Source organism: Xyrauchen texanus, chromosome 41 (assembly GCF_025860055.1).
Source record: "Xyrauchen texanus isolate HMW12.3.18 chromosome 41, RBS_HiC_50CHRs, whole genome shotgun sequence".
Taxonomy (NCBI): domain Eukaryota; kingdom Metazoa; phylum Chordata; class Actinopteri; order Cypriniformes; family Catostomidae; genus Xyrauchen; species Xyrauchen texanus.
In genome coordinates, this window is record NC_068316.1 from 1,209,421 (window position 1) to 1,235,275 (window position 25,855).

General features: G+C 40.0%; 1 protein-coding gene across 4 annotated transcripts; it reads left to right on the forward strand.

Annotated features, from left to right (window-relative positions):
- Positions 1–3,264: 3,264 nt before the first annotated feature.
- On the forward strand, positions 3,265–25,539 carry LOC127634614 (uncharacterized). 4 transcript variants are annotated; one of them, XM_052114230.1, is made up of 8 exons: positions 3,265–3,308; positions 4,212–4,244; positions 6,089–6,150; positions 7,691–7,884; positions 10,149–10,303; positions 10,477–10,940; positions 20,492–20,697; positions 23,965–25,539. In XM_052114230.1, exons 3-8 carry the CDS (start codon positions 6,135–6,137, stop codon positions 24,169–24,171), a joined length of 1,242 nt encoding a protein of 413 aa, XP_051970190.1. In that variant the 5' UTR covers positions 3,265–3,308; positions 4,212–4,244; positions 6,089–6,134; the 3' UTR covers positions 24,172–25,539. The 4 variants fall into 4 exon arrangements, with proteins under 4 accessions (XP_051970190.1, XP_051970189.1, XP_051970192.1 ...); XM_052114229.1 differs by lacking the exons at positions 20,492–20,697; positions 23,965–25,539 and adding exons at positions 12,096–12,301; positions 12,945–14,352; XM_052114232.1 differs by lacking the exons at positions 4,212–4,244; positions 6,089–6,150; positions 7,691–7,884; positions 10,149–10,303; positions 10,477–10,940 and adding exons at positions 15,431–15,485; positions 16,580–16,761; positions 18,110–18,264; positions 18,571–19,025 and having other exon boundaries at positions 3,285–3,308.
- The last annotated feature ends 316 nt before the right edge of the window (positions 25,540–25,855 follow it).

Below are 25,855 nucleotides of genomic sequence, written 5' to 3' on the forward strand. Positions count from 1 at the left end.
TCATTCTCTATCATCATTTCGTATTCATGATGCACCTAAGGGAGATGTTAATTTCAGTATTCACTTTCATTGTATGAACAACCCCAGATGAAATCCTGCAGCGCCTCTGATAGCATGTATTTGCAAACTAAGACATTTACAGTAAAAATACAGTAAATGAACACACAACCTTTTTTGCAGGTAGCCCACTTATTTTAGCATTATACCCCTTGCCATTAAAATTTGGCAATACTACTTTGACACCCCTGTGATGGCACCCCTGTCATAGTATGACTTAAGCCTATAACAATTTCCTTCCAGAGCATGGGCAAAGGAGAGCCTTTCTCCAAATTTGTATCCATGTCCTCCATAAGCTCAGCCTGGTAGACTGACAGAAACGATTAAATGTTTAACGCCCGAATGGCTAGAGCCGAGACATGCATGCAACTGTTCCCGGGGCTCACAGGCGTCGTGAGATTAGACTGAGCCATGCCGTGGAAAAACTCTGAATCCAAATCTAATGTGCCAGCAGGTTAGCCCAAGATGCAGGAAAAAGTGGCAATGAAGAAAGGCAGGCAGCCGTGAAACGTAAAGGCCAGCGGGCATGGGTGGCTTGCAGGCTGAATAAAGCAGCAATCTGACCAGAAGTCCTTTGGCAGTCATGCCTATTGGAGGCTGATCCGAAGATGTGTCCTCCCGCAGACTGTTAAATGAAAGCCAAAAATGAAATCCAGACAAACTGCGAGTATTCACACTTTCCTGAGGAAAAGTAGCACGCACATGTCCTTTACGCCCTCAGGTAAGGTCGTGGATTTCAAATAAATCGAAGTTTAAATATTTTCATATATTTTAAAGTAGAATGATACTGAAGTAGATAAGGATGTTGAGGACACACAAAACTTCAACCAATATGCAGATTTTAGATAATGGTTTATTAAAGGGACAGTTCACCCAAAAATGACAATTCAGTCATTATTTACTCACCCCTGTGTTGTTATAAGTCTATATGACTTTCTTTATTTACACAATTTCTCCCTTTGTGTTCAGAAAAATAAAGAAAGTCATATAGACTTATAACAACACGGGGGTGAGTAAATAATGACTGAATTGTCATTTTTGGGTGAACTGTCCCTTTAAGACAGGGCACCCTGGACAAACTGAAACGACCTTTGCCTCCTCTCAGTCCCCACAGTTCATGATTAGAATGGTTTAGTTTGTTTGTTCACACCTTGCTGACCTCCCCAAGCATCATCTTGCTCATAGGATGGAATAAACTCTCTTATAATAGATTACATAGATGATAAATTAAACTACCTCAAGCCCTTAATCAACCAAATAAAAGGACACGACATCTACGTGCACTTCTGCAGACAAATGAGGATGGACTTCATAGACACAATTAATCTTACAGTTTTCAACATTTGCATTTATTCACATATATAACTAATATTGGCATTATATTCATACTGTTTAGCCAGAGGGGAACTGTGTGTGCTGTGAAATAAACTTGTTCAGTTGAGTAATATAGTCTTCTTTGTCATTGTAATATAGCTGGCTTGCTATCTCTGTAAGGAGATTAACAGAGGGGGCATGAGGAAACCTGTGGCTGAGAATGTCACAACGTTAAATTAATCAGAAGTGTAGAAATCACACATTGCACACACCAAAGGCATGTTAAGACAAGGAACAATGTAATGACTGTGTGAAATGAAATAGTGTAGGTGAGGTGAATCTGAAAAGCACAATAACACTGACATCATACATCGAGTATGAATATACTGTACAAGATCAAGTTAGTAGTACACATTTTACTGTAGTAACGAGATAGTGGCTTTTCTTTCTTTCTGTAGGTTCATACAGTGCTAGTGAATGTTGTAGCAGAACCTTGAAGCTCCATAAAGCACATAAAGGCAGCATAAAAGTAATCATCCAGTGGTTAAATCCATGTCTTTAGAAGTAATATGAAAGGTGTGGTTGAGAGATAGATCGATAATCCTACTCTAAATCTCCATTTTCACTTTCAAATCTGAGAGGCATCATATGTGACACTATCACACTAAGATGTGAAAATGGAGATATAGAGTGAAACAAATTATTTCTTTACTTAAATATTGATCTGTGTCTCACCCACACCGATTATGTCGCTTCTGAAGATATGGATTAAACCAAGTGTGCCGCACAAGCCCTCAAAAGTGAAGCCAAAACGTCTCGATCGCCCCCCCGGTGGCTGGTCCTAGTATAGGTCATAAGCCCCGCCTCCCCATGTTATTCAACGGGACGTGAGACCAACTAAACAATTAAATTACACTTCACATATCTTTTTTCCAAAGATAGTTTCTGTCATTTACTGTCGTTTCTATCACGTTGATGTCATTTCAAGTGATTGTTTTCAAAATAAGTTTGTTTTTAGTTATTTGATGCTATAAAAACGCTGCTGTGACATCATGATTGACAGCTGTGATTGACAGGTTCTCTGAGCTGAAGTAGTCACTGAAGCACCAACTGACTTTTTTCGGGATCTTCGGAGGACTGAGGAGATTGGAGCTTTAAATTTAATATCTAAATTTCTATAATTAATTATTTCACACCGTCATAAGTCAAAAGGTGCGTGTGCTTGCGATTGATTCAGCGAGAGTGAGGGCGGGGCCTTGATTTTGCGGCTTTATTTCCTGCTCACTACTGCGCAGGTCTGGTCCCGAAATCGCAACTGCGCAGACTCAAGTCCCAAGATGTCAGCGCCATATCGGGACACTGGCGGCTTCAGTTCTCACCAATGGAAAAGAGCGAAGGGGCGTCGGCCATCTTTTTTTTACAGTCTATGGATTAAACCACTGGAGTCTGGATTGCTTTTAAACTTTTATGTACTTTTTGTAGCTTCAAATGTCTAAACAACACTCAGTTGCATTGGTATGGGCCTACAGAGCTGAGATATTGTTTTAAAAATGTTTTAATTTGTGTTGAGCAGAAGAAAGAAAGTAAAACATATCTGTGATGTCATGAGGGGGAGTAAATGATAGAATTTACATTTTGGGGTGAACTGTAATTTTTATATATGTTGTGATAAAACACAGTAAAAACAAGTTAACGTTGTAAATTTCATAATTGTGTTGTGTGTGGGTGGGGGTGTGTGTGTGGGGGGGGTTACAAAGTAAGCCAAAAGGCCTAGGGCACAAAGTAATCAAAACTGCCACTAAATACAGTTGGAGGAATCAGGTAACCTACTAATCAAGATATTTCCTAAAATCACGTGATTCAATATGTCGTGTATATATGCCCGATGAAGCTGCTCTCAAGGCAGTTAGAGGAGGACACTGGAAGCAGCACATACTGTAAGATTCACTTTTCATTTACATTTCAAGTGTTTAAATGTGGGCTGTATTAAATACAACATGTGTTGGCTTGATGTTTTTGTGTTATCTTTTATATCTTTACTGTTTCATGAATGATTTTGTGTTCCTAAATTAGTTTCACTGTTTAAAATGTTGCTGGAAAGCCTGATGAACACTTTGTTTGTCTATGCCAGTCCACATCATCACCCTAATCCTATGGGTTTCTAACGGGGTGGCGCGCCAGAGCATGGGCATTGATGATAATGCATCAAGTAACATCAAAAGATATATAAATACAATAAAAATCTGTTTTACGAAATGATTGTCTTAATGGACGATAGTCCATCTTAATAGACCGTAGCCCTGTGGTGTTATAACACAGTTATAACACAGTTATAACAGTTAAATGTCATCAATGCATATCATGTGTGTGTGAGCATCCAATCTCTCCACTGCTCTGAACTCTATATGTTGCTCTATGAAATCTCCTTGTTATGAGTTGTGCGTGGATGCCGCGGAGAATAGCGTGAAGCCTCCACACGCGCTACGTCTCCATGGTAACGTGCTCAACAAGTCACAAGATGCGCGGATTGACGGTCTCAGACGCGGAGGCAACTATAATGTGGTTCTCGCTCTCGGTGGGGCGTGTGGTGAGTTGTGCGTGGATGCCGCGGAGAATAGTGTGAAGCCTCCACACGCGCTACGTCTCCACGGTAACAAGCCACGTGATAAGATGGTACTTTACTTAACACGTGTGTTTGTCACCTTACACTGCAACATTTTCCCGATCCACGAGGTCATTGCGTGAAATGTTTAAAGTTTGCTTTTTTAATGTTGCAAATGTATGTCGCTGATCACGTCATTTCATATTTCACCGTCTTCATGTATATTTGCCCGCTGAAGCTGATCTCAAGAAACCTGGAAGCAGAACATACTGTAAGTACACTAACTTTACTCTTTATTTTCCTATAGTATAGTCTCATGAATGATGTTGTGTTTCTTAATTTGATTTACTGTTTAACATTTAGCTGGAAAGCCTGATGAATATAGTGTGGTAAACAAATTAACTTTTCGACATCATCACCCCAACCTCACGGTTTTCAAACGGGCGCCAGAGAATGGACACTGATGACATCCAATCTCTCCGCTTGCACGCGCATTTCCGTCGCTCTCGCACGCTCTGAACTATATCTACTGCTCTATGAAATATATATATATATAATATATATCTATGTGCACTCAAAACGTGTTCTATGCACTGGTGAATCTAGTATAAAGCCATACAGCTCTGCATCTCTTCTCTTGTCACGATGTGGCCATTATTGTGAGTTTGCGCGCGGTGCACCTGCTTGTATATCGGGGGTGTTAATCTATCTCTCTTACATAAATAATAAATTATTAAATGCACCCATCAATGCAAATATAATACGATATAAAACATAAAGAAATGGTTGGGGAAATGTAAAAAATCTAAAAGGAGGCGGGGTCTGTGTATCTCAGCGAGAATTGACGCTGACTATCACACCTGGAGTCGTGAATTTGAATTCAGGGCGTCCTGAGTGACTCCAGTCAGGTCTCCTTAGCAACCAAATTGGCCCGGTTGCTAGGGAGGGTAGAGTCACATGGGGTAACCTCCTCGTGATCACTATAATGTGGTTCTCGCTCTCGGTGGGGCGTGTGGCGAGTTGTGCACGGATCGCGGAGAATAGCGTGAAGCCTCCACACACGCTACGTATCCACGGTAACGTGCTCAACAAGTCACGTGATAAGATGCGCGGATTGACGGTCTCAGACGCGGAGGCAACTGAGATCACTACGCCACCATGAGGACTTAGAGGGCATTGGGATTTGGGCGTTACAGATTGGGCAGAAATTTGGGGATAGGAAAAAAAAATTTTTATCTAAAAGGAAATTGTGGCAGGGTGGAGGGCGGGTGCTGGGTCATGTTTCCGCACACCCGGCCCCAATTTAGGCTGATTAATCCTGAGAGGGATAAGGCAGTGCGAGAGAGAGAGAGAGAGAGTTAAGGACAGCTGTACGACACGTGTGTATTTGTCTTCTTGGTTCTGTTTGTTATTAAAATGTTATTAATATTGTCAAGCCGGTTCTCGCCTCCTCCTTTCCACTGAACTGTGTTACGCTGGTGCCGAAACCCGGGAAAGAGGAGGGATGCGCCGTAGCAGAGTCCTCGCCACTACCATCCACCCCAATTCCTTGGTGCTCTGGAGAGCTTATTTTACTTATATTTTTATTATGCAAAAAATTCGGACTAGTACTTGCTGCAGTGAATCTTGGTACCTTAATCCATAAGATCTACACATGGGCGCTTGCTTTGGTGTTGCCACCCTTCATAGTCTGCATGCCACCCCAATAAATACAGTCTAGATCCGCCCCTGCTTCAGTGTAGAGTGGATCAAAGCATGTATAGATGATTTAGGGCAGATAGCAGCTACATTTGACAAGGATCACTTGATAGTTTCACCATTTATCCTGAATGGCTGTCGACATCCTCTCATTAGCATATTGCAAGAAAAACAGCTTATAGTTTTGCATACAACCCTAAATTAATAAAAAGAATAAATAGCAATTCAGGAGAAATCACCTCTGCCCCAACCCATCCCAATTTCATTTTAAACATTTTCATTGAAAACAGTAATCTTATAGGAAACATTCAAATGGAATTTGAAAGCTAACCAAGTAACATGCTAATTAAACTTGCTATTAAAATTCATGCTTATTGGTTGTACTTGCATCACTTTGTCTTTCTGTTGTATTTGTAGATACCTTGCTGTAGGAGGCTTTAAAGTGTACACTCAAAAGACAACCATGGCTGATAGCAAAGGTGAGAGTTTTTCATACTTCCTTTTTTCAATGAGCTTTTCATATAATCCTTCATAAAAGAGCTGTAAGACATGAACCAAACGAACCAGCTCTGAGGTGAATCACAACATCAGAAATGTTGTTTTGAGGATCGGACAAAAAGATACAAGATTGTGCACTTACCGTCATTAATGAGGGAATGAACTACAATGCACTGCGAATGATGTCATCGAATTAAAAACAATGGGAACAAAATAAAATGATTGATTATATGTTGTTGATTCCAAGAATAGAAACAATATATTTAGCATTTATATCAAAATATACAGACATGTAAATAATAGGCCCTTTCCACATATGGAAAATCCAAAGGATGTGTCGTTTATGCTCCCGAGAGCCTCGGTGCGTCTCTTCCGCTATTCGACAGCAACAACAAACTGCAACACTAGATAACGTTATCTTAGAGATGAATCCAGCAAACGTCCCACTCCCAGCACAACACCGACTCCTACAAACACTCAGAGTAAACCAAACAAACATGTATCTACTGAATCCCATCTGGCTAAGCAGAAATGTGATCGTGGTCGATTGAAAACTAGAGTGAACATCGGCAGGGCATTTGATTCCTGGAGGGACCTTCGTTCAGTTTTGGGGATCAAAACCGACCCTGAATTGGCGTTCTTATTATTGGACAGGTAAACTTACATAACTGCAATGCATGTGAAATATAGCGCCATAAGGATTGATCGGTGTCATTTTAGCTAACTTGATCTTGCCTGCTAATGTTGACGAACTGGAAACTACCTTGCTGCGTAACTTTTCAAATAATTTCAACGATTTTCTCTTTATACTAAAAGTCAGGTATAAAGTGTACATTTAAGCAAATACACTGGTTTGTTATTCGTAGTACAACATATGACATACAAAACATACAATAGTGCAACAGTAAAGTGTCTGGTATAGTTCAGTAGTATGTAGCTGTATGTGTGAATCAGTATGATATGCTAGCTAATAAGTAGTTTTAGTTTAGTCTCAAAGTTTGTAGTAAACGTTCAGTCTCATTGTACGTTATGTCATTGTTTTGATCGATGCTCACTCGCGTCTCTATGGAGTGTGTGCACGAGAGCGAGCAACAGGCCGCAGTTCACTTAATGGCCACAGGTGTCACTAATAACAAGCGTTTCTGAATCTTACATACTGCACCTTTAAAGTTTTATATGTTATCAATGAAAATCCATTAGCCTATGGAAAAAATGAATGTGATTTTTACTTATGGAACCAGACTCTTACGCAGTTATTTGCAGATGTAACTTATATTTTAGCCTATTTTATTGCATTAACATTTTTGAGCTTGGTTGTGTATTTTATTAAGCAATTTCCCTATTTGAGTAGTAGTTTGAGCTGTTTTGGGAGCAGACACCGAAAACCATTTGTGCTTCCTCACTTTAAAAAAGCACTAGCTGCCACTGGAATAGATCATACTCTCCTTTTCGCGTATTGAAGAGGACTAAATCAGGAAAACCCTTCCATATAAATGACCAGTAATATCTTTGGTATCTTAGAGCTTGTTCCCTGTGACACTACAATTACTCCAGAGTTTATCAAGGAGCTTCTCCCATCTGCTGAACGTACAGCTCTGCTCTATCATCTCTCTTACCTGTGTCTGGGTAAATTCCCAAAGCTGGAGCGACTCCTCAGACAGCGAGCTGTAGAAACTCAACTTCTCTTTGGATCTTCTGAGGCTCTTCTGCTCAAGGTAAAGACTCACCTTATCACTAGAAATGCCAGTTAGCAGAGGTGTCCAACTTTACATATCTTCATATCTCGTTCACCCAAAAATGTTTAAATTCTGTCATTATTTATACAGCCTTATTTCGTTCTAAAACCAATAAAAAAAATTTAAAAAAATAATTATCAGATATTTTTTATGAAAAGGTAGATTTTGTTCAGGTCTTGTGGTGTAACACTGGACCAAAAAACTTGATGACATCATAGCGAGCATATAAGCTAGATTCAGGCATCACAACATTGTGATTTCTCTCATTCAAGAACAGTGAAAAATCAGTAGCTGCAGCAAAGCTTTGGTATGCAGCGTCTCATTCCCTCCTATATGGAAACAAAGGTTACGAGATTAACCGGGACGTTCCCTTTCAAGAAGGTAAATTTGACGCTGCGTCAGTAGTTGACGCAATGGGAGCCGTATACCATAACGCCTTAGGTCTGATGCGCAAATCCCACTAGCCAATAGGGTGGTAAGAAGACTGCTGTAAACACCCCTTCATACTGAAAAATAGCAAGGAAACTGGGAAAAAGAAAAAAAATGTCTCAATGTCATGACAGGGACACTAGGCATGCTGAGTAGTGGGCCAATGTCTTAACACATATTTCCGGTTATACGGGAGGAGGAGATCAAAGCGGCCATGTTATTGTTATATTTCTAACTAGGCATGGCTATTGAGTTTTCCTCTCTTCCTTACAATTGTTCAATATGAAGTGGAGACCATGTCAACGTCTTTCAACTACCCTGATGACAGGGTAATTAATTTTAGTATTGATATAGAAATTGATAGTGATTATTTCTAACATTGCGGTTCACAACAAAAAAACATTTCAGTTGTAAACCTTAGACAACGGCCAACAGTCAGACTGCTGATTTGTTTGAAAATGAGTTCACAACCCGAAGTGGTAGAGTGGTGATGCGGCCTTTACACCTACAAGTTATCAAATTAAAACTGCAATATATGTCTTGGTGTAATTATTAAACTGCAAAAGACTGTGATTGAATTAAATAAATAATATATAGTCTGCGTGTGTTGCCTACTTCAAAATGAATGTGTGTAAAGAAATCAGAAAAAAGAACCATTCAATAACCACAATATGCATCATGACCTCTAGTGTCCATCCATCTATCCATCTTCAACCACTTATCCAAAGTCAGGTCATGGGGGCATCAGCTCCAGCAGGGGGCTCCAAACTTCCCTATCCCAAGCCACATTAACCAGCTCTCCACCAAGTCCTGTGTCTTCCCCGAGACCTCCACCCAGCTGGACGTGCCTGAAACACCTCCCTAGGGAGGCGGCCAGGGGGCATCCTTACCAGATGCCCAAACCACCTCAACTGACTCCTTTTGACGCAAAGGAGCAGTGGCTCTACTCCGAGCTCCTCACGGATGACCGAGCTCCTCACCCTATCTCTAAGGGAGAAGCCCGCCACCCTTCTGAGGAAGCCCATTTCGGCCGCTTGTACTCACGACCTAGTTCTTTCGGTCATGACCAGCCTTCATGACCATAGGTGAGGGTAGGAACAAAAATTGACCGGTTGATCGAGAGCTTTGCCTTCCGGCTCAGCTCTCTTTCGTGACAACGGTGCGATAGAGCGAGTGCAATACCGCCCCCGCTGCCCCGATTCTCCGGCCAACCTCCCACTCCATTGTCCCCTCACTCGTGAACAAGACCGTGAGGTACTTGAACTCCTTCACTTGGTGCAATACCTCCTTTCCTACCCGGAGTACGCACTCCATCGGACCTCTAGTGTGTTTTTGCTTAAATATTACACCCGTTGGTCAAATATAAAGTCCTGGAAAATTGTGCCTTGAAATGAGAGGGAAACTTAATTTCTCGTGTTCGCTATAAGTGGCGAGTTGTGCGTGGATGCCGCGGCGAATAGCGTGAAGCCTCCACACGTGCTAGGTCTGAACGGTAATGCAGTCAGCAAGCCACGTGATAAGATGCGCGGATTGACGTCTCAGAAACGGAGGCAACAGAGATTCATCCTCCGCCACCCGGATCAAGGCGAGTCACTACGCCACCATGAGCACATTGGGAATTGGCCGTTACAAATTGGGGAGAAAGGGGGATTAAAACAAAAACATGATATCTCTATTAACTTGTATTGTGAACCCGAAATATTCACTAATGCTAATGCAACTTTAAGCAACTTTTTCACAACAATCTATGACTTTGTTAAAGTATTATTTTTTTTAATAGTAAATTATGCTAAATTTGGTTTGCTGTCTTTTAGTGTGTGGGTGTGAGCTCCAACCTGGTTACCTCACTGTTTCCCATGCTGATGCGGGCTATTGAAAAGGACAAACCTTTGTTGGCCGTGAAGTACCTGGAAAAAGCACGATCGTGGATCAATGACATCGTTAGGGCGGTGGGTGAGATGGTGACAAGGTAAAATGTTAGCAATATGTAAAATGTTAGCACTTTCAACATGACACATTTGAGAAGAGAACGAAACTGAATAACACCATATATCAGTCCATTATATACAATAATAGTCTAGAGCTGTATATATGAGCCCTATCATTGTATGGACTGATTTATCTGAAATGTGCTATATTCAGGTATGATCAACACAACTATAATGTGGCTTCAAGCACCAGCGATGTGATTACTGAAAAGATAGAAACAGAAACAAAACTAAAACAAACGTCTGCAGAGATCGAGGTTTATGAAAAAAGTATGGCTGAACTCATGGAGAAGCTTAATCAAAACATCAAGTCTATAGAGGGAATAGACAGAAAGATAGCTGAAAAAAACACTGAGATGCAGGAGTACACCAAAGAGGCTTCGAAAAAAAGACAAGGTTTTGGTATCATGGCCAGTATTGTGCCATTTATTGGACCTGTTATTAAATCCATTCATGATGCTGTGAATGAACCTGGTGTTGCGGCTAAAACCCAAGGGCTCACCAATGAATTGGCCCAACTGATGTCTGAAAAGAACAGTCTGAGGAACCAAGAGTGGGGCATCTATATCAGACAGACTGACCTGGAGCTGAAGTTGGCCAGTTGCAAAATAAATATGGGTGAGAGTCTTTCACTTGCTCGTATAAATAAGGTTTTCATGCCCGACTGAACCATTATTTTCATTCTACTCTATTGTGCCATATACTGTACCTTCATTTCTGTGTTAGCAGTATTTGAAAGCATTGTGCTAATGCATGCAAAATGTCTATATATGTGGCAGGATATCATGCTTTATGCACATAACCCCAATTCAAGTTTAACCCTTTAAGCTCTGACGGTGTTTTTTCAGTGACATCCCCAAAAATAAACACTTATAACTTAAATAAATAAATAAATAAATAAATAAATAAAAGGAGGGTCAAGTGTTTGGTATCATTGTAAAGAAAATGTTTACATTTTTTTTATTTGATTCTGAGACTCTCAGCCTAAGAAACTGCTGAAAAATCAAAAAAAAATTAAGCCAAAAAATGACCTTTTTTCCTTATTTTGTATATTTGACATCATATATCTCTGGGTGTAAATAATGTGGCTCCGAAAAGCTTTTGTTTTGTTCCCAATCATGTCGACTGTATCTGAGAGAAAGTTTGTGTTGATACGACAAATCAATCAAAAGTTACAACATTACAAATATAATTGATCATAGTGTCCAAAAACATCTCCAAACAAATAAAAGATAATAATTGTACATAAGAACTAATTACACATGCAAACACAACAATGACTAAAGGTTTGCATAGCATGCACACATGATTTTAGTCATGAGATTTCACAGAATGAGTTTCATTCTGTGTCATTTGAGTCATCATTGAGTCTGTGTCGTGTATTTGGCGCCATCTCCTGGTGGTCATATGTAACATTGTGCTTCATGTGGATTATCTAATGATCTATACATCTGATTATCTTGTGTGTGGACTCGATTGAAAGATAATCACAGACTCTAAATAATCATATGTGATGTTTTATGTTATAGCACAGTGCAATTGTGTTGATTAATTATAAAAATTTAACACTTCTGATTTATCTGCAGATTTTAAAGCACTTGTTCAGTTTTGCTCATATTGTCTACATGCATTATAAAGTAGAGCTTCTAAGCTTTCAAACGATTCCGATTTTGTGTTATTAATATTTTGCCTTTTTTTTTCTCACAGCCGAGCTTAAAGGGTTAAACCGTTTAAAGTCCCAGAATGATCATCAGCTTTCTCTTGTTTCTCAAGGTGCAATCCCCAGTCCTGTCCACCTGGGGGAAGTCCAAAGGTGCCTTTCCCAAATCCAGAAAATTTTGATCCAACTTAAAGTTTTCTGGGAGAAAGTGGGTACTTTGCTGGAGTGTGTAAAAGAAAAGACCTTTGTTGGGGAAGACCTCATTGATGACCCGGACATGAAGGAAGATTTTCTAAAATCTATTGATATGGCAGGAAAGGTAATTTAAACATTAATATTAGTTAGTAATTGTTCCCATTTAATGTTAGAAGTTACATGTAACCTTGTAAAGCTATGTTCATTCAAGGGTGACTTAAGATGTGTCCGAAATCGCTCTGTGTTCCCTAGTGCACTATATAGGTTCTGTGCCATTCAACTTGTGTTCAATATTTAATGTTTCCTGACTTACTAATTAATGGAGGAGACATGTTCATGGAGGAAATTATAATTTGGTGGAAATGCTACTTAGTTTGGATAGGAGACTTTATAGATGCTTAAAAGTTGTCTTGATTCTTGTTAAACAAACATTTTAAAATGGACAAGGAGAACAAGTTACAAATGTATCATTATACATCAAGGAGTGGTGGTGGCGTAGTGGGCTAAAGCACATAACTGGTAATCAGGAGGTTGCTGGTTCGATCCCCACAGTCACCACCATTGTGTCCTTGAGTAAGACACTTAACTCCAGGTTGCTCCGGGGGGATTGTCCCTGTAATAAGTGCTCTGTAAGTCCCTTTGGATAAAAGCGTCTGCCAAATGCATAAAATGAGTGAGGGATTTTGGGCACAGCATGAGTTTATTTCAGTTTACTTCATTCTAGTAGTGTCAGCATTGCTTTGATTGATCTTTTTGAAATCTTTCAGTGTTGGACGTCATTTCGTGTATCCTGTGAAAAGGCACAGGGCATGTTCAGCGTGCAGTCTCGGGATGCATATAAGTTCTTGGAGATCAGTGTGTCTTCACTCTCACAGAAGGAATGGAATGAGCAGTACCAGAGTCTCATAGAGAAGATGAAGAGCATCAATCCTGAAAGTGTGGAGGAACCAAAACCGGCTGCCATTACTCCCTAATTAAACTCATAACAGTCCAAAAAGGAAATGTATGGATTGTAAACTAGATTAAAACATTCTCTTGTTTTATTTTGTTCCAAAGTACAAAGCTGTGCAAGTCAAGTGTTCCATGCAAACCAGCAACTTGTGTTTCATATGCATTTGCATTGCCCAAACGTCTGTTACTTGTTTTTAAACATTGCACGGAGCACTTTACGTGCACAGATATGTACTAGGGAATAAAGGGAAGTAATATTGTGCATCTCAGCTTACAATTCATTTTATGCGGGATAATAAAAGTGAGATGCATGCTTTCCTTTTGGGACGTTTTGAGTATTGAGTATTGGCAATGACGTCACACAAGGTCGACTATAGTGCAAGATCTTAATACACAGTATACTGATGCTTATCATACTTAAAAGGTGGTTGGATTTATATACAGCAATGTTGGTCAATTGGTGGGTCTCAGGTCGGTTCTTAAAGGGTTCAGAGGGAAATAAACAATGCTAGATGCTAATAATAAAATGCAACTATAACAGCGCAGTTAGAAAAGCTTAAAATGGAGAAAACTCTTTTCATGTCTTTTGTTGTTGTCTTGAATAGTTGTGCATCCAGTATTTTGGCACAACATTTGGTTAAAACATATGTAACTTTTTCCAGAGTAAAAATACTAATCTCTTATCCCAGCTAAATACACAGAGACAACTATTAGTGAGCCATTCATAGTCGAAACACTGCCTTTCTGTAGCGCTATGAAAATTCCTGTTCGTTTAAAGCGGCCCGCTTACACCCGCCCCAACAACATTACTCAACCAATGGCGTGAGTTGGGGGGTGGAGCTATCTCTTTGTTTGATCAATGGGCAAACGAGGAGGGGTGTATTCAGAAAGCAGTTTTGAAAACATTTTCATGTCGCGGAAATAACATTTTAGCTTTAAATTGGATAGATGCATCGTCAACATGGACAGGTGAATGATTGACAGTTGAGTGGCTTATCGCAGTCTCCGCATATTACACTGGGAATACTAAACGCACATCAACAGTTCAACAAAACGATAATTAAGAGAGCTTATATGTTAGTATGAGATGTTATTTCTATTTCTGAATTATATCTTTGATTCAATTGCTTTTCGTTTCATGATGGCAAAAACTGTAATTTCTTTTACATCGTAATTTTGTGTCATTGTCATTTGTTACTTGTAACCTAATAAACAATTTCCTTGATTCTACGTGATTGAGTGTTTGTGCATACTTTAGGATTCTGCATTCACACAAGATTAACATGATGTAAACAAGATTAAATTACATTCTTTCAATATTATGGTAAATGGTCTGCACTTATATAGCGCTGTAAAGGGGCTAAGATGGGCAAGGAGGAGGCGAGATGTGGCTTGATAATATAAATAATAGTTTCATTGGTAAACTTAAAAGACAAACACACACATGACGGACATGCCGTAAACGATCTCTCTCTGCAGTCGACCTTTATCCCTCTCAGCCGAAGTGTCCTTGGGCAAGACACTGAACCCCAAGTTGCTCCAAATGGCAGGCTAGCACCTTACATAGCAGCTCTGCCGTCATTGGTGTATGAATGGGTGAATGGGACGCATTGTAAAGCGATTTGGTAACCGCTAATGTTAAAAAGGCGCTATATATGTGCAGACCATTTACCATGTAGCTACAATAAAAAACTGCCAGCAGAAATTCCCTGCAAATCAAATCTTTGACAATGTTTCGGGCATGACGGAAGGCATTTTGGTGCCAATATACTTTACCGTTCATAATCGCATATTATCCTTGACTGATATAAACAATAAAATACACCCGAGCTTCATAAATTGGCAAACTACATCACCTCTACGCTTCTAGCATATGTTCCCAAAATGCTCTAATGGAGAAATCGAGTTTTACAAAAGCCAATCAGGTGACTCCCTCGTCTCCTTCTAAAAACGTTCTTTTGCATTCTTCCGTCACACAAAACATCTTTCGGCTTCAAATCATGATTTGGGACGGTATGGTTAGGTGTAGATATGGGGTTTGGGTATAAATGTCTGGCACATGGGACATCTGCTTACGTCCGTATATCACATCTGGGGATTTGCACGTGAACATACAATCATACAAACAACTCGTAAGATTTCACAAGATTTAGCCAACTATAAAACTTCTCATGAGATCGGGTTGTATGTTTCCAATTTATTGACTTTCTGTGTTGACCTAATAACCTGTTAAATTCCCAATTAATGTCATCAAACTCTCTGTTGATTGGACATGACTTTGTGTTTCTTTTGTCTGTTTTAGAGATCTTACTGTGGAAGGCTTTACACACTATAGACAGACATGGATAACAGCAAAGGTGAGAGTTTCAAAGATTGCATTTCGACTCTACTTATGGTTAGGTTTAGGGTTGGGGGTAAAGTTAATCAAATATGCATCACTGTATTACATCATAGACAACTACAAACAATTCACTTTTGGCGCCATTCTGTTGATATTTTACCCTGTTAAGATTTTTAGAAGAATATTTCAGCTCTGTAGCTCCATACAAGGCAAGTGAATGGTGACCAGAATTTTGAAGCTCCAAAAAGCACATAAAAGGCAGCATAAAAGTAATCCAGTGGTTATTCCATGTCTTCTGAAGTGATTCATTTGACATTAAACTGTTTTTAGTACCATTAGACAAACTTTAAAAATAATGTTTGCACATGTTTTGTTATTGTTGTTGTTACTTAAAAGGTCATTCTCCTCCTGATTTTGTGTGGACATTTGTTATTGTAGTTTTTCTACAGGGGTAAATCTTGGGGTATTATCAGAGGACTCTCTGGGCTTTTCAGAGATACCAAATATTTGAGCATTTGACCATGACAACTTCCTCTCCTTGCTCTATAAATATGGATCGAAATGTATCACAGATCAAATACAACATGGGTCTTATGAACTTATGGTTTGATGACATCATAATAGCTTGTGATGTACAATAATGAGATCTTTATAATGACAAGAGCACGCTGCATATATGAAAATACACAGAAATATTATTTAACACTAAATAGATCTTATAAAATGTAAATGTGAGATTGTTTGTGTGGTGTGCATGAATGTAATGTAATGGAGATTGAGAGATATTCCTCAAAAGCATGTTGGATCATGTTTAATACATGGATTTCAACTGGCTTTTCCAATAAAATCATATACAAAAGTTTAACCAAGCACAAGTTGCTTATTCAGCAAATACTCATTTTAAAATATCAGTAACATTATCCAATGAAAAATAGTGCCAAATGTGACAGTGTCAAGAAAACATGTCCCAAGATGTTTAGGTAGATGTGGAAGAAAGCTTGGTGAGAAACCTTCAGTATATACACACAAATCTTAACTCCATAACACCAAAGTCAAAACCAAACTGCTCCTACTAACCCATTTAACCATCTCTAATTTCTGGTATGTTAGAACTTGTTTTCAGTGACTCGAGTTTCATCCAGGAGCTTCTTCCATCTGCGCAGCATGTAGCTCTGCACTATCAGCTCTCTTATCTGGGTCTGGGTAACTTCCCAAAACTGAACCAGCAAATTAAAGTGCATGCTCTTGAAACTCAACATCTCTTTGGATCTTCTGAGGATCTTTTGTTCAAGGTAAGGCCTCACCTTATCACCAGCAATGTCAATTATCAGAGTTGTCCAGCTTTACATATTAACATATCACCCAGAATTTGGAATGATGTCATTATTAAATCACCTTCATGTCGTTCTAAAACCATATGCTGTTATTTTTTTCTATTGAACACAAAAAGGCATTTAGCCCATTCAACAGAAGTTCATAGTGTCCCATATGGCTCAATTGTTGCAGTTTTCATGTAAACATACTACTTGCGCTACATAATCGTGTAGAATATTGCAGAACTGTGAAGTTTGTAGAGGTCTGCAACCTGACCCAGGCCCGATGGGACCTGAGAACCTGACGGGTTTCGGGTGGGGTTTGGGTCAGTTTGGTTCAGGTTTGGGTCGGGTTTGTAATTAATGAAAAAATAAACAGGCTTACTGAGCCTTTAGCGCTGCACTCTCACTCAAAGGCAAAGAACGGACTAGTTAGGGGCAGTTCACACCGAATGTGTTTTAGCCGCGTTTTTTTATATTTATTCATCACAATTTTTTAATTTATAATTAATCAACACAATTGCACTGTGCTATAACATAAAACATCACATATGATTATTTAGAGTCAGTGATTATCTTTCAATCGAGTCCACACACAAGATAATCAGATGTATAGATCATTAGATAATCCACATGAAGCACAATGTTACATATGACCACCAGGAGATGGCGCCAAATACATGACACAGACTCAATGATGACTCAAATGACACAGAATGAAACTCATTCTGTGAAATCTCATGACTAAAATCATGTGTGCATGCTATGCAAACCTTTAGTCATTGTTGTGTTTGCATGTGTAATTAGTTCTTATGTACAATTATTATCTTTTATTTGTTTGGAGATGTTTTTGGACACTATGATCAATTATATTTGTAATGTTGTAACTTTTGATTGCTTTGTCGTATCAACACAAACTTGTTCTCAGATACAGTCGACATGATTGGGAACAAAACAAAAGCAGTTTTTTAGAGCCCCCTTATTTACACCCAGAGATATTTAATGCCAAATCAGACAAATAAGAAAAAAGTAAAATTTTTGTTAACTTTTTAGTGATTTGTCAGCAGTTTCTTTGTTTGAGAGTCTCCGAATGCATCATAATCTATATCATATTATTTAGTTTTCTTTACAATGATACCAAACACTTGACCAACCCCCACCCCCAAGTTATAAGCCTATCATTATGGTTATGCCACTGAAACAGGAAATCTTTAAAACATCTTCAGAGCTTTAGGGTTAATCAAATTCATCACAACAATGATTTATATTACTTTCTTAAATTATGACTCTTGGATTAATGATGCCAAATATGCGTGCTCTCTTTTAGTGTATGGGCACAAGCTCCAACCTGGTTTCCTCACTGTTTCCCATGCTGATGCAAGCTGTTGAAACCAGTAATCACAATTTGGCTGTGAAACACCTGGAAGAAGCAAATTCATCTATCAAGGACATTATTAGGGCCGTGGAAAAGATGGTGAAAAGGTAAAATTTTAGCAATATTTCATCATGTCCAGGTTCAGTATCATTTTCAACACTGATTTAGTAGCAACGTCTTCCGTCTCAGGAATTCACATGTTTATTACATTCAACCAATAATCAAAATCTTTGATCCTGCTCGTGAATACATGACACATGGCCCAAAAGTTGACCGCAGTAGAAGAAATCGTTAGCTTTGAACCCTGGCCCTATTTATTGTACACTATGTTATGCTATAATACACATCTAGAGCTGTGTAAGATACATTGATTCACTCTATTATATTATTTCTCTGAAATATGCCATATTTAGGTATGATGAACACAACCTCAATTTGGCTTCATGCATCAGTGATGTGATTCAGGAGAAGACCGAAGCTGAAAAACAACTAATGCAACAGTCTGAAGAGATCAAAGCTTTGGAAACCGCTGTAGCCGGTCTCGAAGAGGAGCTGAGAAAAAACACCTCGTCTATAGAGGAAATCGAGAAAAAGATTCAAGAGAAAAACACTGAGCTGGAGAATCACATAAGAGCTGCTTCTGAAAGCCAACTCAGCTGGGGTATCATGATCCTAGGGCTCGCTGGTTTATTTATTAAAGCCATTTATGATGCTGTGAATGACCCTGGTACTGCTGAAACTCAAGCTCTCACCTATGAATTGTCTCAACTGACTCTTGAAAAGGCCAGTCTGAAAAACTTGGAGTCGAAGATCCATAACAGACTGACCGACCAGCAGCTGAAGCTGGTCAGTTGTAAAAAACAGCTGGGTGAGAGTCTTTTCTTGCTTGTATGGACAGACGTTTTTTTCATGCCCGACTGAACCATTATTTTAACAGATTGGTTCACCCTAAAACGAACATTCAGTCATTGTTTACTCACCACTGTGTTGCTATAACCCTATATGACTCTGCACAGTGAATAAAAGGATAGTGTCGCTCCTGCAATGCCTTCGTTGAACACCAAGTCGAGCGGATATTTCCTGATTAAAATTGCAGCTCCAATTTAAGGCAGCACGCTGAGGTAATTTGTGGCTCTAATGATAAGGCGGGTTCTTCTGTGTAATGTGATGGTCATTTTCAGGGTGATTCTGTAAATATGGGCTTGTGACATCCGTTTTTAAGTGTACATTTTTAAATCTGCAGCAATATATTAGTGCGCTTTGTCTCGCATGTCATGAGCAGTATTTACGCATTTACCCCTCGCCAGGGATGGACTGGGATAGTTGCCAGTACCCCCAAGAGGGCAAGGGTGCAGGGCTGGACTGGTAATCTGGCAGCGAATGGATGTGCTTGGATGTGAAATCGGCCCGGGATTTTACATAGCAACTGGCCCAAAAGTTGAGCAGGGGGTGTTCGCTGTCCTTTTCTGCACATCGTGGTGCCATTTTGTGGTCCGTTCTGCATAACGTGGTGGCTTATTTTAGCTTATCGCGGCCCATTCGGCCCGTTTCGTTGCCAGTTCGCCCCTGATCAGCCCCAAAGTGCATCGGCCAACCAGGAAAATGCCCAGATTACCAGTCCGGCCCTGCACCCTCTTGGGGGTACTGGCATTTGGCAGACGCTTTTATCCAAATGGACTTACAGTGCACTTATTACAGGGACAATCCCCCCGGAGCAACCTGGAGTTAAGTGTCTTACTCAAGGACACAATGGTGGTGACTGTGGGGACCAAACCAGCAACCTTCTGATTACCAGTTCAGCGCTTTAGCCCACTACGCCACCACCACTCTGGACTGATTAACTGTCTAAATCCATGTAAACACCCACGTTAAATGTAAATGCCTTTTGCTCTGCCGAATGTGTTATTGACAACTGGAGCATGAACAGACAGCCGTTCTGCGCATGGTGCAATACACAGGCTGCTTCTTTCGACACTGAAAACTGTAACTACACTGAACTAATATGGCAAGCTATGAAAATAGCTAAAGTAGGCACAATTTCTCCCATTGTGTTCAGAAAATAAAGAAAGTCATATAGAGTTATAACAACACAGGTGTGAGTAAACAATGACTGAATTGTCATTTTTGGGTGAACTAATCCTTTTAGAAAATGATACTCTATTGTGTCATATACCGTAATTTCTGTTGTAGTTGTATTTGAAAGCATTGTGCTATATGAATGCATTTAAATGACTATATGTGTGACAGGATATCATGCTTTATCCACATTCCCCAATTCAAGTATAAACTGTCTAAAGTCCCAGAATGATCATCAGCTTTCTCTTGTTTCTCAAGGTGCAATCCCCAGTCCTGTCCACCTGGGGGAAGTCCAGAAGTCCCTTTCCCGAATCCAGAAAATTTTGATCCAGCTTAGAGTTTTCTGGGAGAAAGTGGGTACTTTGCTGGAATTGCTAAAAGAAAAGACCTTTGTTGGGAAAGACCTCATTGATGACCCGGACATGAAGGACGATTTTCTAAAATCTATTGAAATGGCAGGAAAGGTAATTTAAACTAATATTTGTTCATTATTGTTTCCATTTAATGTTAGAAGTTACATGGAATCTTGAAAACCAACAATATGATCAATCGTGCTTACATGCTTAAGCTGTGTACGAAATAGCTCCTCCTGAAATTATATTCTCTAAATAGTGCACTATATTGTGCGTTGACCATTTCACTTTTTACAAGCCATCAAATGATTAAAAACTATTTAATCAAATATAAACAGAAAGAAATTACAGATTGGTACTGAGTAATGAATTAACTCCGCTTAATGCCAAATAACTAATTAATGGAGGTGACATTATCAACTCAGTAGATTGTCCATCCATCTTCAACCGCTTATCCGAAGTCGGGTCGCGGGGGCAGCTGCTCCAGCAGGGGGCCCCAAACTTCCTATCCCGAGTCACATTAACCAGCTCTGACTGGGGGACCCCGAGGCGTTCCCAGGCCAGTGTGGAGATGTAATCTCGCCACCTAATCCTGGGTCTTCCCCGAGGCCTCCTCCCAGCTGGACGTGCCTGAAACACCTCCCTAGGGAGGCGGCCAGGGGGCATCCTTACCAGATGCCCAAACCACCTCAACTGACTCCTTTCGACGCAAAGGAGCAGCGGCTCTACTCCGAGCTCCTCACGGATGACTGAGCTCCTCACCCTATCTCTAAGGGAGAAGCCCGCCACCCTTCTGAGAAAGCCCATTTCGGCCGCTTGTACTCGCGACCTAGTTCTTTCGGTCATGACCCAGCCTTCATGACCATAGGTGAGGGTAGGATCGAAAATTGACTTGTAGATCGAGAGCTTTGCCTTCCGGCTCAGCTCTCTTTTCATGACAACGGTGCGATAGAGCGAGTGCAATACCGCCCCCGCTGCCCCGATTCTCCGGCCAACCTCCCACTCCAAACCAGCAACCTTTGTATTTGGAGGAAATTATAATTTGGTGGATAATTCAAATATTTGATTATTTACATTTACATTTATGCATTTGGCAGATGCTTTTATCCAAAGTGACTTACAGTGCACTTATTACAGGGACAATCCCCCTGGAGCAACCTGGAGTTAAGTGTCTTACTCAAAGACACAATGGTGGTGACTGTGGGGATCAAACCAGCAACCTTCTGATTACCAGATTACCAGTTATGTTCTTTAGACCACTACAACACCACCACATTATTTTGACCGTATCTCTCCTTAGGGGGAAGAAATGCTGCCCAGCTGGGATGCGAGACCTTTTTTTTTTATCTTCAGTCATTATGAACAATTATATTCGATCATATTAAAATTGACAAATGAAGAGAAAATAATATTCTTATTATCATATCCATGCAACCACAGTTAACAAAGTATGTGTAGATACTGAGTGAAGTTGTGTATTAAGTTATTTATATAGTTATACAGCTCCTCTTCATTGCCTTGACCTATTTGGGAGTCGTCCCCACCAGTGGAGATGTCTTTCTCCATTTGGGGGTTACCTGGGTCCAAAATGAGTAGCGCGAGTGATCCCGCTCTGAGCTCTCCTGTCTCTGGAGCACAAATATTGTAAAGCCTATTCGACTTGCGCACACTTCGGAGCTACTGAAAGAGCTGCCAAGTGTCAAATGAGAAGAATAAAAAACGCACAATGTCAATAATTTTGCAACCACATAAATATGTTCAATGCCGGAAAGACCCTGTCCATGTTTCTTCAATTCACTCAGTCTAACATGAAGCCCCGCCCTCTGATACTTACCCTGTGTATGCGGATATTTACATATCGCGATATACGTGATATAGCAAAATATGTATCGATTGACACTTTATATCATCGCTCCGATATATATCGTTATATCAACCAGCAAACACAAATCACCAACTAAGCAGATCAAAGACTTAGATGCCAAGACTTATCTACTAGCAAACTTGGAGATTATTTATCTAGTGACTTGAACTAGCTATGTGTTGATTTATTTATGACCTAAGAGAGCGATGTGTGCCAGCCAGATTTGGCGACGGTTTACCTTGTTAAAGACACGCTTCTATGTATCATGGCCAAAGCAGACCTTACTGTGCAAGCTGATAGAAGAAAACCCCCAACAAATAACCTGATTTCAGCATTTTCAGAGAAAATTATTCTCACAGCGCTCTGGATAGAAACCAGCTTAACTGCAAAACTGAGCTATTTAAATAAAATACAAGGGTGATTGGAAGCAAGATGATTGTCTACCTGATAACAAGTCAGAGAACCAATCAGCTTACGCCATGCAAGCCGACTGGCTTAATATATCACATGTGAGCAAGCCGATTGGTTAACATATAACAAGTTAAAGAACCTGTCAGCTTGAGCCATATAAGTTGCATGGCTGAACTTTTGCTGCGTTACATTTAAGTTGGATTTTGGATATTCCTACTTGATATCTCCAATCTCCAACCATAAAGGCATTCCATTGCCAGACGCTCGTGTAATGGGAGGCAGCTGGTACGTGACAGCTGTGCGGTATGTGTAAACCTCACCCTCCTGGCCTCAAGACGCGCACTAGCGACTGATGCTAGAGGCTGTAGCCTTTAGCCTCCTCGTTAGCGCCTGCTTCCCATGCCAGAGACGCCGGTTCAAAACATGCTCAGAGCAAGTCGAGCAGGACGTTTACAGTGGTGCCTTGGTGGCTTGCTACCGGCTGCCAGAATATGGAGGGGCATTCCATCCGCCAGGGGTCAGAGGACTTGCTCCTGCCTGCCCGGGGAGGAGTGGCTGTTGTCTGCCAGAGGGTGGAGGAGTGGTCGAAGACCCTCAGAAAGGGGGAGGGGGGGGGGGGGTGTACATCATGCTGGGGGTTCCCCAGCCTGAGGCAAAGGAGGGAGGGGCCTTAGGGTGGGGCAGGGCCAAGAGTGTGCACGGCCACCCCCCCAATCGGGCTAATCAGCTCAGGAGAGGGATATGGTCGAGCCGGATGCGGCAGTTTGGGAGAGGGAGTGCCACATGCAGCTGCCGGTGTGTGTGTGTGTGTGTTTATGTTTGTGTATTTTTGTTTAAGTTTTCATTAAAATATTACTTTGATGCTTCGTCCGGTTCCCGCCTCCTCCTTGCCCATCCTTTGTACGGTTACAGTGTCTTAATACCAGGTGGAAAGGGGGTCATTAGGTCATGTATGTGACAAGCTACAGCTGCAGTATTTACATCAGCATCCAAATTTGCTCAGTCATTTTTGTTCACTTGTTCAACTTCAAAATATGGCATTCATTATAAAGGGAATATATATGTTGTTTTGATTAATGTTATATATATTTTAAATATTTCAGTGTTGGACATCATTTGGTGCATCCTGTGAAAGAGCACGGGGTGTGTTCAGCGTGCAGGATGGGTATAATTTCCTGGAGATCAATCTGTCTACACTCTCAGAAGCTGAATGGAGCGAGCAGTATGAGCGTACCATGGAGAAGCTGAAGAAGATCAGGCCTGAAAATCCAAGTGTCCTGGAAACAAACACGGCTGCCATCAATCCCTAAAACACAGTGTACTGATGCTTAATTTCATACCTTTTTGAGCTGGTTTGCACCAGCATGTGTTCAGTTCTACAAAAGATCATTTAGCAGCTAAGATGTTGGTGATATTATTTCTATTTCTCAATTAAATCTTTGATTAAATTGCTTCCCTGCTGGAAAATCCAGCTAAAGCTGGTAGCTGTGTTTTGGAACATGGTGGCTAGTTCAAGTTGGTCCTTATCTGGCTGACCAGCAACCATGTTCCCAAAACCAGCATGACCACCTTGAGCTAGTATAACATGCTGGTAGCTGGTCTCCCAGCTCATGACCAGCTAGAAACCAGCTACCATGTTCCAAAACACATCTACCAATTTAAACGGGATTTTCCTGCAGGGTTTGCATTTCACTATGATATATATATATATTGTAAGCTTTTGTGAGTGTGCTGCATGAATCAGAATCATTTATTATTCACATTATTTAGCCTGGCTACATAATAGCCAAATCACACAATCAAAATTAATGTCTATCATTTTCACTATACATGGAATAACATTGAAGAAAGAAAAAAAAAAGTGTAATTTTTTTGCCATTTGCTGATGTATAGAAAATAAAAATATACAAGGTATCAACCGAATTAAAACACTTACAGTGTCTAGGTTTGGCTGGTCAGCATGGTTCATTTAATCCAGAGACTATTAAGCAAAAATGGGCGACTTGTATTAAAATGAATGGGAAGAATTGAATTGGATCACTCAACCAAGGAGCTCCGAACGCCCATTGTTCAACGGAAGAACGGAAGTTCCGCCTTATGGTTAAAAGAGCCAATCACCTTTCAGATACAGACATTGCCTGTCAATCAACTCGAGAACGAGTTTTTTTTTTTTTTTTGCGTAATATGAGGTAAAGACGCACGATGTATGATACCAGTGCTGTCAGATATTTACTGCTGATTTGAAATATGTTCTTTAATCGTAATCTTTTATGAGATTTCGGTCTTTCCCAATTCAAGTAGATAGAAGCTGCAATTTTCCCGGCTTGTATAGCAAATGCGCATGCGCGTTGTAGAGTTGATTGACGTGGGATGTTAGTATCTGAAAGGTGATTGGCTCTTTTACCTGTAAGGCGGGTCTTCCTTTCTTTATCCGTTGGGTGTTCCAATGTCCGTCTCTGCTAAATGATTTCTGAAATAGCTCCTCAAGACTGTTACAAAAATGGCCGACAGTGGACTGACTTGCTAGACAGACTTTGGTTTATCACAACAGGACATATGGCATCTTTTCAAAGAAATTATAATTTTCTTTATATTGTGATTTTTTTTTTTTTGGGTGTAATTGTAACCTTACACGTATAACCATTACTAAAATACTTTATACCATTAATAAAAATTGCCATGAGTGTATGTGTGTGAGCGTGTTCATATACTGCCTTCATAACATAACATCAAGATATACATGACATATCCAAGTTTTAATTTACATTCATTCAACATTATTTGAACAGTTTTAATTAAAGGAACCATACAAAAATAAATAAATATGTAAAAAAAAAAAAAAAATTTATAGTTAAAGGGTTAATAAGGGTTCATTTACAAAATACTATCAGGATAGAAAGTGAGATTGAAGTCACAGGAAAAGATATAAATTCATTACCAGTTAATCAACATTCTCAAGAAAACATGTTTGAAACATGGAATATTTCTTAGTAA